The sequence below is a fragment of the Pleurodeles waltl genome, chromosome 7 (genome assembly GCF_031143425.1).
Source record: "Pleurodeles waltl isolate 20211129_DDA chromosome 7, aPleWal1.hap1.20221129, whole genome shotgun sequence".
NCBI classification, from domain to species: domain Eukaryota; kingdom Metazoa; phylum Chordata; class Amphibia; order Caudata; family Salamandridae; genus Pleurodeles; species Pleurodeles waltl.
Window position 1 is genome coordinate 614,368,221 of NC_090446.1, and position 13,449 is coordinate 614,381,669.

General features: G+C 42.9%; 1 protein-coding gene across 1 annotated transcript; it reads left to right on the forward strand.

The window, feature by feature from the left end:
* Positions 1-268: 268 nt before the first annotated feature.
* On the forward strand, positions 269-13,024 carry NOP16 (NOP16 nucleolar protein). The gene is made up of 5 exons (XM_069244576.1): positions 269-528; positions 8,161-8,269; positions 9,542-9,611; positions 10,438-10,544; positions 12,464-13,024. The coding sequence occupies exons 1-5, from the start codon at positions 428-430 to the stop codon at positions 12,605-12,607; spliced, it is 531 nt and encodes a 176-aa protein (XP_069100677.1). The 5' UTR covers positions 269-427; the 3' UTR covers positions 12,608-13,024.
* Positions 13,025-13,449: the final 425 nt, after the last annotated feature.

Consider the following 13,449-nt stretch of genomic DNA (forward strand, 5'->3'; position numbering starts at 1 on the left):
GGTCACGAAAAGGGAAGACAGTTTGGATCGAAGAAGTCTCCACTGAAGTATATTATCAATTAAAAGCATAGTGTTATATATCTTCATCTACTAGCATATACAATTGAAGATTTTAAAGCACATTTCTTAAGTATAATTGAGTTCTTTAGGTCCTTTGAGATCTAAGTGACTCATTAAAGATGGCTGCCCTAGCTACGTTTCCTTGTGAGTGATCACGTGACACAGCTACAGCAAACTATTACAAACAAATACATTACCCAGTGTTCCAAGCGCAGGCACAAACTGGGGTCAGAGGGTAATCAGTTTTACGTACGCATCTGAGCTCAAGCGTCAGAAATCGAGATATCCTTCCACGTGTCTGTGTTGGCTGCATCCCTGAGTGAGCGACATTTAGGAATAGATTCCTGATTTCGTTTCCACCTGCAGCATGCCGAAAGCTAAGGGCAAAAACCGCAGAAAAAAGTTTAACTACAATGTGAACCGGAAGAAACTGAAGAGGAAGGGCCAGAAAAAGCCTAGGATACAGTGGTAAGGAACGGCGGTGGCGAGGGTAGTTTACATTCCCTGCTTGGATATTATGAAATGTGGTAGATCTGGCTATCAGTTTTGGCAGTAGATGGTGCTGTGACGAGCTGGGAGCCGACTTTGAACCCAGCTGAGGTCCGTGGGCGCTATTTAACCCACACAGATAAGACTTTACACAAAATGGGACAAGCGACAACACAGCCAGCAATACACGGCAGGGATAGGGCTAAGGGAACGGGGATGGCAAAACTGGTGCAATCTGAAGTGATCAGAAAGCCAGTACCACCACACAGCATGTTGCTAGGCATAGTACTAAATTCCCAAGATGACTAATCAAGCATTTGTAATGCAGTAGGTCTTGCGTTTGCTTGCGTGAGAGCTGTTGGCATTGTGAATTCATACCTGGACTTTTCTTGCCACATAAACTGGTCAACCTTGCCTCATAAATTCGTCTTTTCCTGCCATATAATTCTAGTGGCCATGCATATAACTACAGCACTTCCATTTACCTTCTTTCTCCATCTGCAGCAAAAAAATGAAAATGTTGCCATTTACTACCCTAATTTCAATACTTAAATCTATATTTAAGCAGTAGGTGTACACAAAAATCAAACAATGTGGGGAAAAAAGAAAATCACAGCCAAGAAGCTACAAAACAGACTTAGACATGGTAGTATTGTATAAAGAAGTATGTGGTTGTCTATAAATACACACACACAAATGCTCACATATAAAATATATACACACTCAAATTAATCCTGTTAATTAATATATACACACACTGTTGAATATGCCGTCACAGAAAGTCTACTGACAATGATGGATCAAACTGATGTACAGCCAAGTTTACTCTAAATGCATTAGTTGCTCATGTAACAAGTCGATCTGAGCAGAATTACTGAAAAGAAAGAAACACAGCTTGCAGGCAAGCCTCTGCCCTTGCTATTGGGCTACAAAGATCCTTTTGGAGTCTCCAAAAAAACAAGCCCTTGAGGAGAGATGAGAAGATGACTGCACTACCTCGAGTTGTGTGTACGTCTGAACAGAAATTAGAAAATAAGGCTGGAAAAGTATTTTCTTTTTATGTTAACAGACTGAAAAGTCTTTCAAGTGTTCTTGTCTTGCATTTCAACAAAGCTCTAATGAAGTTAACTATAGCAGAGCAACCTGAGAAGATGTATGTCTCCAAATAAAGGATCTAAGCAATACCCTCTATGCAGATTCAGGAGGGATCCTGGAGAGACTCTAGATGCCAGGCTCTGCAAGTTTCACATCATTGCTTCTAGGTTTAGCTACATTCTACAAGAAAGGGCGCTGGGCAGTGGTAAAATAACATTTAAAAAAACAAAGCCAAGGAGCTACTTTTTTTTATTAAAGAATTAATGGTGGAGCAAATGTTCCAGGAGCCAGAAGAGGACAGCACTGGAATAAAGCCAATACAAATGTCAGCGACATAGGAGGAGGTGGGAGGAACGTAATGCTGCAATAAAACTGAGGCAGCTACCAGCCTAAGACGCCTACAGTGAAAAGGCAGCGACAAAGAAATGCCAAAGTAGTCTGTCACAGCAACAGATAAAGAAACCAAAGTGGAATAATACAGTAGTTGGTCCCTGCTCTCAAATAGAAAAAGGTAAAACTGACTAGCAAGCAAGATTTTTTTAAAGGACACTGAAACCAATAAGTGAAATTGCTTTAAGCCATAAGAAGTATACGTGAGGATGATGCTTACGCTCAACCTCAAAAAGCTCTACCCAAAAGGCCCCTGAAAATTTCTCTGATCCAGGAAATGTGTGAACGAGAGACACTAACATTGAGCAGTCTAGGGTTCTTTTTCAAACAAGCACAATGGTGGCTATAAGTTCGCACATCTAAGTGGAAAACCAAATTAAGGGGGAACTAGCGTTAATTATAATTGAAAGTCTTTCCATTGATTGAATCTTGCATGGTATGATCACCCTGCCACCAAGGCTGAAAATGCCCAACCTGGAACACAAACTCCAGAGCCAAAAATCTGCAAAACAATAATACCGAAGCACGCAAATAAAGTTGCATTTTTCTTTAATTTGCACCTTAAAGATTGATGAAGATTGTAAGACATTTGAAAATGAAACAAGTCTACTTATCTCAATGCCTTGAAATCTACTCTTGGACTTACAGACTATCTAGACTTAAGTTATTTGTGTGCTTCTGTATTGTTTTGTAATGTTCTTTCCCAGCCTCCTTCAACTCATTTCCAGTACCTCCTGTCCAGTGGGTCTCTCTTGCATGAATCTTGCTAAAACGCTACAATCGTCTTTGGTAGCAGGTGTACATTCATAGGAATACTTTTGCATTCAAGAGTACTGTGGTAAATGGAGAGAGTGGCCGTGGCCTGTGTAAAGAGAGGGGCACTGTAGTGAATATGGAAAACTGGGGATAGTGGTGATGAAAGAGGAAAAGTTGGTGAGGGTCTGTGGCAGAGCACTGCAGTGATCTAATGGAGAAATTCAAAGCAACAGAGGTGAGATGGGTGCTTTTCAATGGCAAATCAGTAGAGGGAATTGAGGGAAAAGCACAAGATCCTTGGGACAAGTGGTGGAAGCAAAAGTGCACAGTTTTGATTCAGTAATCAGTCAATCAGGGATTTGTAAAGCGCACTACTCACCCCTGAGGGTCTCAAGGCGCTGAGGAGGAGAGGGGGGAGAAGACGGGGTGCTGCTACTGCTCAAACAGCCAGGTCTTGAGAAGTTTCTTGAAGTCTGGCGCAGGTGGGTGGGAAGGGTAGTAATGAGGAGGGGAGAGCAGTCCTGTCATATTGTAACTCAAGAGGGAGCAAGCTTTCAATGTAGCACTGCAAGGGGAAGAATGGTCATGTTATAGTGCTGAGACTAGGACAGAAGGTAGTTGGTTGACCTTGGATAGATCGGCAAGAACACACTAAAGCACCTGTCACCATGTAGGGGACATAACACTTTATTCCTCACAAATGTACAACCCCAAAACATAAAACCTTTAAACCCATATGCCCATGCCGTAAACGTTATCTGCCAACATTCTAAAGACCACGCTTAAGGCAGCAGATGCAAGGACACACATGGAAGGGGAAGAGTAGGGAGGGAATACAATAAGGGGCACCACATTATTCCATATATACAGTCACAGTATATTGTATTTCTTCCCTTCTTTGGAAACGTTCATCTATTGGGTAGTCTGTGATTCTCAATATTGTAAGAATTGCGACCATCCAACTTGTGATTGCAAACTGGCAAATCCACATTCATGTTACTGATAACCTCCCCAGAACGGCATCAAAGTAAGGAGTACAGCGTGCATTGTCACTCGCAGGAGGAAGGAAAAGTGTACACACGTTTGAAAAGTTTAACAAAATAAGGCTAAGAATAATGCTCCCAGAATGCCCTCTGATTAGATGCAAATGTTTGCAGAAAAACAACAAACATTGATAAGAAATAGCTAGGGCCCTATATTTGCTTTCAAAATAAATTGTTAAGTAAAAATGCAAATAGAAAAATTTTTTTTTGCTATTATGAAACCTTAGGTGCTATTTCTTTGAAGAGTCATTCAGTAAAGTGTGTTGATGCATGCTCGTATTCCCAAAAAATATTCTTAATGGAAAATCACTGTAACCATTTTCAACAAGATTATGGGAAGCATGAAAATAAACAAGCACTGGCAAAGCCAACCGATCTGACATTTTCTGTGAGTCTTTTCGTTTCGTCAATGCATGTCTTGTTTTGACATGGCTTTTGTAACACTTTATTGTTGTGGGAGCTGCCAGGCCCTCGCCATTGTAACAAATACTGGCAAAAAGAAAAAATGTAACGTAACAAAGGCCCCACAGCTCCCCTCCGTGTGGCCCCTTCAGCACAGCACCTCCCCAAAGTCTGGAGGAGGGACCTCTCCATGTTCTTTGCAAGGGGACCCCCTTCCATTTTCGTTACACCACTGATTGCCACAGTAGTTCCTGCACTGAACAAAACTGCTTTGTGTGCCAAAATGCTCCTTATGGAAGAACAGAATGTGATCACTCGCAGTAAAGCAAGCCGATAGAGAGAGAGAGAAATAGAAGTATAATGAAACAAAGTGTCTTTGGTAACAACAGACTTAATTAGGGACCCAATTCTTAAAGAAAGTCACAAAAGTGCACCCATGATATGTCTTTGAATTAGTGGTGTTCGTGAATTCACAAGAACTTACAGAAGTAGACCAGGAAATCGTACTCCTAGAAAATATTTGTGAATTGTATTTTAGCATGAGCAAATATGCATGTGTAGATTTGCTCATGTGAAAATCTATTGAGCGTTTACAAGTTCACGTTCCCTCCAACCACTTTTTTCCCAACCATGGAAGAACTTCTACTTATGCTATTGTCAGGACTAAATTTACAACCTTTCCCATTATGGGAAAAGATTAGAGAAGAGCTGGTGAAAATCCTTAAAACATGCAAGCTAGTAGGTTTGCAGACTCAATGGCATTCCAGCCCTGGAACTATTGCTTACTGCTTCCTCCAGCCCTAGCATGTAGATCTGCAGAAAGGTAGCAAAATAAGGAAATTGCTATAGTAGGGAGAGAAATTGCACTTACTCAAGCCCTACTATAGTAGTAGCCCTGGCATAATCAGAGAGGCTATTATCAGAACTCTCACATAATGAGATTGCTGCCATAATTTGTCGCCAGACTACATGGCAGCAAAGGGGCAAGTAGATTATTTTACAGGACGAGTAGATTTAAGAAGCAACCTGTCCCATGGACAAGTAGATATTTTATTAAATTCCACACCCTTGGCGACGCCAACATTGCTCAAGTCATTTACAGGACTTTTTTTGTGCCCATAGTTCTTCATTGAACTATTCCGCTGAGGATTTACGTTTCTTCACTGTGCGACAGGTCACAGGAGCGATATGGTCCAACACACCTGTATCCAGATATCATAACTGTTTTTCGCCTCGTCCACATTCTGAGATAGAATAGGGCGATTTAATTTGATACTAGGCCTTCCATAAAAGCCACCGGTGTGACCATCCTCCAGTTTTGTGATTTGTTCTGCCTACTTAAATTTACCCTCATTGAAAAGATATAACACATTGGTCTGACCAAATGAGGGGGATGGGAGTCTGTACCACCACCCCAGAGAAATTAGTAAAAATCGGATCTAGAGTATGGCCCATATTATGGACAGGTAGGTGGACCAATTGGACACATTGAAAAACTTCAAATCTCCTACCAACGTAGAGGCAGCTTTGCACTCTGGGTCTTCAAAATGAAGATTGGTTTCCCCTAAAACCAGAAAATTGGAGTTACATAGTAAGAAAGGAGGCAGAGTAACTGCCAATGCTGTCACAAAATTCGAAGCCAACCCTGGCAGGCAATAGACAAGAAAGCCAGCTAAGGAATGACTATCTGATAAATTCAGAGAAAAATAGGCTGCTTCAATACTAGCAATATTAATTGCTGAAAGAGTACACTGGACATTTTGCTTAAAAATAATAGCAATCCCTCTCCCTTACTTTAGGTTCTGCCTATCCAATCGCACAATTGCATACCCCTGGGGAACTGCTGCTAGAATATCTGGTGTTGACATTTCAGTGAGCCATGTCTCAGATAAGGAGAACATCCAGTTAATGCTCTGTAAAAAGGTCGAAAACCTCTGTTGCATGCTTTACAAGGGAGCAGCAGTTAGGCAGATAACATTGTACCCTAGCTGAGATACACTGGCCGGCTTTTGGCGAGGGACTAAGAAAATTACAGCTACCTCAGCCCTTGATGCCCTCTGTGACATCAAGCATATTGGGGCAAGATGCCTAAGTTCCCTTGATGTATAACATATAGGGGATGTCTTTATTTGAGCAGGGTCCCTGGTGCCATCCAGGCACAGATGTGCTTGCCTTAGGGGCGCCAACACCCACTGCGCGGATGCACTATGGCCCCACTGAAGTACTATTGCCAACAACTAGACTGGCAACCGCCAGCCAGTGGCAGTTTGCCCAGCCCTCCAACGCTTGCTTTAACAGGTGAGATGCAAGAACTAAAAGCAAAACACGGCGAGAATTTAAAACCAAAATGCAGGTCTTGCACACTCAAAAGTAAAATGCCCCATAGGCCCTGGCTAGTATGACAGAGGACTTACTGTCTGCCCGCTGTGTCCCAGCAGTGGACTGTGCTGCTGCTAGTGAGGCTGAAGCAGGCTGCACAGGCACAACAACTAACTGGACCTTTGTGACCAAGCTGCTGTGCCATCGCTGCAAGTGGAGTTGGCGCTGAACTGTTGCTCTGAGAAGTGCCATCTATTATGCTGTGGCCCTTGACCTGTCCAGACTCACCCTGTGCTGAGAGGAGAGACTGCAAACCACCAAAGATCACCAGTGATGCTAGAAACTACCTGCCAACCAGACTGAGTTGTGGCCTCTGAAGCTGCTGCTTCCACAAACAGAACTGTAGTGCCAACACTGTTGCAACTAGCACGTCTTCCCCCAGGGAAGGGAATCTGGACCACCGTCAGTAGAAATTCTTATCCGCATATTGTAGCATTTTAGATGAGTGTAATAAATTATGTGTTTAAAGAAAAGACAAGCACTGAATTGGACAATTAATCGCTGCACCCTCACACTAGCACTTTAAGATGCCTGCGACCACGTAATCGCTATCACTGAGAGTCAGATGCTGAACAAGTTATGTTTGGCCCAGTTTGCAGAGCCATAGTAGGATGAGAATGAGTAAGGGCCCACCCCACAGGAATCTTACATGTTGCTACAGCCTACACCTACCCTAGGAGCTCATGTTCAGTCACAGAATATCTAACATCTGGACACCTCAACGTGTGCATTTGGTCTTTGCTCTGCTCAGCTAGGCCCTTAACAGCACCAAGTATAGTGCAGTGCATCTTGCATCACAGCTACAGAAGGAGTTAGTTTCTCTAGCATGCTTTGTTGACTTGGATTATTGTTTTTCATAAAATAGCAAAACAGACTACAAACAACTGCGATGCTGCAAGAGCCTGCAAGTGGAGATTGATTTGAATCTTTATTGCAGGACAAATGCAGAGGTGGTCTTGTTATAAGATAATAGGTTACGAACTAGCAATTTAATCAAGGTGACACTGATGAAGTTGAATGGATACGTTAGGACACGGAAGGGGGAAATGTTATTTTCGCCTAACCAGCATTTGTCTGTGTGTCATAAATGTTTTCAGTTAAAATGTTTGAGTTCGTATATTGACAATAAGTTTTAGGGCCTTCCTGTTTTTGATCTGTAAGTTGTTTTTATATATCTTACTTTCATATTATTAAATTCACTGTCTGCACAGTGAAATTAAAGAGTTATCTACTGTGCTGTAATGAGTCTTAGTCTAAGCCTAGACAGTTAGCCCTTGCTAGTGTGAGAGCATTGTTCCTAAACAAAGTATCTTGCAGAATATATATTGTAAGGAGCAGTGTTTCGTGCTTAGCTGGGTAGGGGTTGGCAGCTCACCAGGGTTTAGGACCACCATCCTGTTTCTGTGCATATTGCCAAAGCGCGGACCGAAGACCTAATCCTTTCCATTGTTACACTTTTCGACTGACCTGAGAGAGAGAGTATCATGTGCTCTCATTGCTTAGACATACAGGTTGCTAACGTTAAGCTTCTTTTATTTGTGCATAGTGAACAGATCCGCGATGCCTGGGATGACACTAAATCTGTGGCTCGTAATCTGGCAGAAATGGGCTTGGCTGTTGATCCCAACCAGACACAATCCACCAGGAAAGGAAAGGTATGTAGCCAGTTCCTGTGTTTTGAATGTATGTGTGTGTGGCTGAAATAAGCATGGGTAAAATGCACATACTTTGTGAGCAGTTGGAGGATGGCAGATGGAATATAGTTTAGATATCCTGTGTGCCAGACAGCAGTGATATGCCTTGCTCTGGCCATTTATTACTAGCTTGGTGCAAACCTGTCAGATTGTTCATTCTGCCAAGGGTAGGACTCTCACGGGGCAGAAAGCCAGTCGTCTTTGAGGTAAGGTAACTCCAGAGACGATGGGGTGGGGTGGGCTAATATGTTTTTCATTCAGCCAGAAAAACACCAGTCAGTGGGACAGTGTAACTAAGAAAAACACAAAGGGGGAGGAGGGAAGATGTCCTAAGCATAGGGAGACTAGGAATCAGGAAACCAGGGTGATGAATCGATTACAACCTAGATCGGGAACAATACCTGTACAAGAAACAGAAGACACAAACACTGCACTACGAAGACTGGCAGACAACCACATATTGCCCAACCAAGATCTATCGCTGATGCTAAACAACTCCGCCATAGTTGACGTATTTAAAAGGCAGGTCATACACATTGGTCTCCATTACCTTCCCTTGCCAGGATAATCCATGACCTAATTATCGGTTTTACTGGAAGGTTTCCAGAACCACCCTTATTACGGGCTGCAAAATGCCACCATAGGAAAAAGGGGGGGGGGGGGGAGGGAATCACTCACACTTAGGTGGTGCTTTCGGTTGAGATAAACCTGTCTGCGGTATAATGTATGAAACCTCGGTGCCGAGATTGAACAGCTGAGGTAGGGGTGTGTACCATTTGTGCATATTAAGTGTTTTTGAATGGAGTGCTGGGGATTTAAGCGATTATGTGGTCGTAAAGGGGGGGATTTGTTGAAAGTGTTTTAAAAAAAGGATGTTGTGGAGCAGTGTGTAGCAGTGCATGCAATGGAAAAGTCCATAATCAAGGCTAGGGGTTGTAAAGGATTGTTTTAGAGTTGTGCTTTCATTGTTATGATTTCTGATTCTAAACTTTTTGTAAAATGTACCTAGAAGTACAGTGTCTGCAGTAGTTCAGATTATTATGTAGTAAATGTTACCAGATACATTGTGCTCAAGATTGCAAATTATCGCGAGTTGATAATTTCAGAAATGGACATGTAATATAAGGCGATGTTGGTTTGTATAATGTCTTGGTTGTGAATCTGTCTAGATTTTCCAGCCTCTAGTTCCTGTAGCCTCTGTTTACAAGCATTTTTTTTTTTATATTAATGAAGATGAAACAAATGGATGTGGACGTGAAATCAGGACAGAGTCAACTTGTCCGGAAGCCCTATGTTTTAAAAGGTATGTCGCCTATTTGGCAATTACACTGCTGCGTTTTTCTTGTGCTATAAGCATTAATCCCAGAGGTCGCTGATGTTTAGTGTCGTCTGTTAGGAGGCGTGTATGCCATTTCTGTTTTTCTTCGTTCTCTAATACTGCTGACAAAGGATGTGGGGTGGGGGGCTGGTGGTATTGGTAGATTTCATTCTTGCTGTTTAATCGTGTAGAAAACTGGCTCCATTCCTTAACTAGTACGCATGGTTTGCCAGATGCTTCGGATGTTGAGGTCTGGGTGTAGAGAAGCAGATGTTATGCCTTTGGGCCCAGAAGCTGTTGTTGTCGAGTCTGGGTGTGAAGAGGCACCTGCCATTTATTTTCTTGTGCTACTCCTTCGGGCTGCAAGAAGGGTCTCGTCATAGTGGCACAGGACATTATTTCTTCCTTGTGCCACAAGCGGCTGCTGATCCTGAGGGCCGGGCTGCTATGTGGAATGTTATTATCATAGTGTCCTGTGATGGTGGGGGTTGGGGGTAGGTATTTGTGTTGCTGCTTTGTTAGTTAGCATTTTATGATCTGTTTCATGTGGTCTGCACAGCGTTTGAAATTCCACAGCCTGCAGGATATGGCTGTAATTATCCGTATTGTTTCGTGCGATGTGTAACTGTATAATGTTGAAATGCCAATAAAAAAATATAACAATCTTTGTGTCCTGGTGCACCTCTTTTGTGGAGGCATCTCATGTGGAGTGGCTGTGAGCCACTGCATTTCATTCTGTAGTGTGTCCAGGATCTTAACTGTTTTGACGGATCTTTATTTCTACTTGTGTCCCCTGTGTTTGCCCATGCAGGTCTGCAGGAGGTGGCCAGCCTCCCCGAGAAGAGCACCAAGGGAATCTCCTCGGACATGATAGAGTATGTGCGGCACATGATAGAGAACCACGGCCTGAATTACAAGGTTTGTGAAACTCCCGCGTGCACGCGAGAAGTGGTGCACAAAGTGGCACTTGCCTATTCTGAGTGAGATGTCGGTACTCTAAAGCTGAGGGTGATCATTGTGTGTGAAATATTGATGCTTCATAGAAGGGGGACTCCAAATTGTAGGGATTTGGGTCTAAAGCAGAAACAAATGCCACCCAAACCACCATCTAGCCTGTCTCCACTCCAAGCTGGGAGTCTCAAGTGAGCACAGGATATTTACAACACTCAAGGCATTTAGGCCTCAGCAGTATTTCGCACAATCAGATATAAATAACAAGTGCATGTCTTTGGTGAGGAATGAGGAGTGTAGTTGTTGCTGTTTACAGAGATTGATTCAGAAGCTGTATTGTGTATTCGCCCATCATACAGAAAAGTATTAGGGAGCATAATCGTTTTGATTAGATTAAGTATGCACAAGAAGTCTGAGCTCAGTGCCCGGACAAAAGTGATTGGGTATAAAATCTGTGGGTAGTATACTGCTAAAGAGGGTAGGATTGTACTTGTATTAATGTCTTCTGGTGTGAATTCATGCAATATGTTGCTGGCATCAGGGCGTCCAAGCTCTATCTTAATGGTGCAAGACCAATCTCTTGACATTGTGATGTTGCAAAACACAGTAGGGTAGGACTTTTTTTGATTTACACACCAGCTGCCTGGAAGACAAAGGGAGTGGAGAGCTCCAGCCACCCGCACTTATTTTATCACCCTAACACAAAATACTTCAGCCAATAACAGCTGTTAATTATTCGTTCCTGCAAGTATGCATCTGAGCAGTAGGCGGGGAGCCCATGAAGAAGGCCAAGGATAATTTACTGCGCTAATTGCTCAAATGTATTGGCAATAAAGTTACCACCTTAACAATTCTCTGTGAGGAAACTGAGCTCGGACCATGGTGTAGCACTTCTCTGTGATTCCATGAACATGCTGACATTTTTGGAGCATGGGTTTGCTGATAACTCCCTTCTTATACCATAGGTAAACCTTGATTTTTACCGGGCCTGGTAAGGTGACATGTGAAAGGCCAGTAGTAATGGCCCATATTTCCAGTAGTCCAAAAGTAGTTATTTAAAAAAAAAAAAAAAATACAAATTAATCCTGCATTACTAGTACAGCAGCTTTTCACCCACACTCCTCTCTCACAAAATGGCTGCCCTAAAAAAAAAAAAAAAAGTGCTCCTAAGTTCTCAGTCCTCCCTGACTGTAGCAGTTCTGCGGCCCACAAACAGAGCCTTGTGATTTGTCTTCACCCTTCTGAACAAAATAATCAGCACTGTTGGCTTGGATGAAAAATAAAAAGTAGACGGAACTGGATTAAACAAAAGGGCGCAGCTAAAAGCCTCTGAAACCTTCCGGGGGGGGGGGGGGGGGGGGCTGTGTCGGTAATTACAGCAGTAAATGAAGGGTCCTGTTTGCCTCTCCTGGTTTGAACTTTCTGTTGTAGGTGCTAATGCATTTTTTTGCACAATAATGAAGTTCGGGCATAAACAACTGATTAGCATCTGTGTTCTATGAAAGGGCTGGTATAAAAGTGAAGATTTGGTGACAATGCAAGGGTAGAAATCTAGTGCTTTTTCTTATATAGCTAGATGCAGTCATTGACTGTGGCTTTGGTGCTGGTGAAACTGGCTCTCCACTGCCTGCCAATGTCCGTTGCTCGTGCTGTTTCTATGTTGCCCCTCACTCGCACAGGCCTTTGACTGCTTTAGACCTCCAGTAGGACTCCACTTTTATTCTACAGCCGAGACTGAGTGAATTGACAGAACTAATCTAGTATATTGTGTTTCTTTTTTAATGGTGTTTATTGTGTACTAGCTAACAAAGTGGCTGGGTTCATACTGTTAAATGAAGCTTTAGACAACGGAAAGAAGCATCTAAATGTTGCCTATTTTCATGCAGGCGATGGCCAGGGATGAGAAGAACTATTACCAGGACACTCCAAAGCAGATCAAGAGGAAGATAGATATGTATCAACGATATCACCCCATTGAGTGCAGTGCTCTGATTGCCTCTGCGCGGGAGAACAAAATGGAGTTGCAGTGACTGACTCCTTCTTTCCACGAGGCATACCTCTACATGGTTCAGCAGGATCCCTCAAGCCCTTATAGAGGAAGAACCCTGACTGGGAACATCTGGACGCTGGTGGGAAATCAAAAGCACCGCAGCTGTCTCCAAGTGAAACTGTCCCCCTCTCCACCCGTCCTTCAGTGCAGCCAAGTGCTGATGCCATCTGGCTCTCGCTCGCCGGACATCTAATGACTGCAAACTGTCTTCAGTCTTTCTGTCTTCTTACAGATCTCTTGGAGGTTGTGACTGCACGAAGTGGGCTGAAGTGGATGAAGTACCTTCATCAAAACTGGATGGAGTTGCGATGACTGTCAGATTCTTTTATGTAGTAAATTTCTGCTTTTGTTTTTTTAAGTACATTAAAAACTATGCATCTGTATAGTTCACAGATTTCTCCAGTGTGTCTGGGATGGTGATTCTGAACAGGTTTAACACCCCGTCGTGCTCTATGAGCAAAATGTCTGTTTTGTAACAAAGTAAATTTCTGATGCCATGTATGCACTTTCTGTCAACTACGTTTGCTCCCTTGAGGATGCAGTTTTTCGTTTAGATCAGCTTTAGGTTGTCTGTTGTTTCTTGTTTAGGCTTCTACCTGTAGGAAACTTCTCAGACTTCGCTTAAGTTCTCACTGCACCCCACAGTACAGCAGGTATTTGAGAAAGCAACCGCAGGCCCATCACTATCACTCGTTCATGGGCTTGCCTTTCAAAAACCCTTTATCATTGGTAAATGCTTTACGTTTGTCCCTCCTTGGGACAGTTTTGTTATCGCCTTGACCATCAACCCTGTTACATGGATAATTGCACGTTTGTCAATAT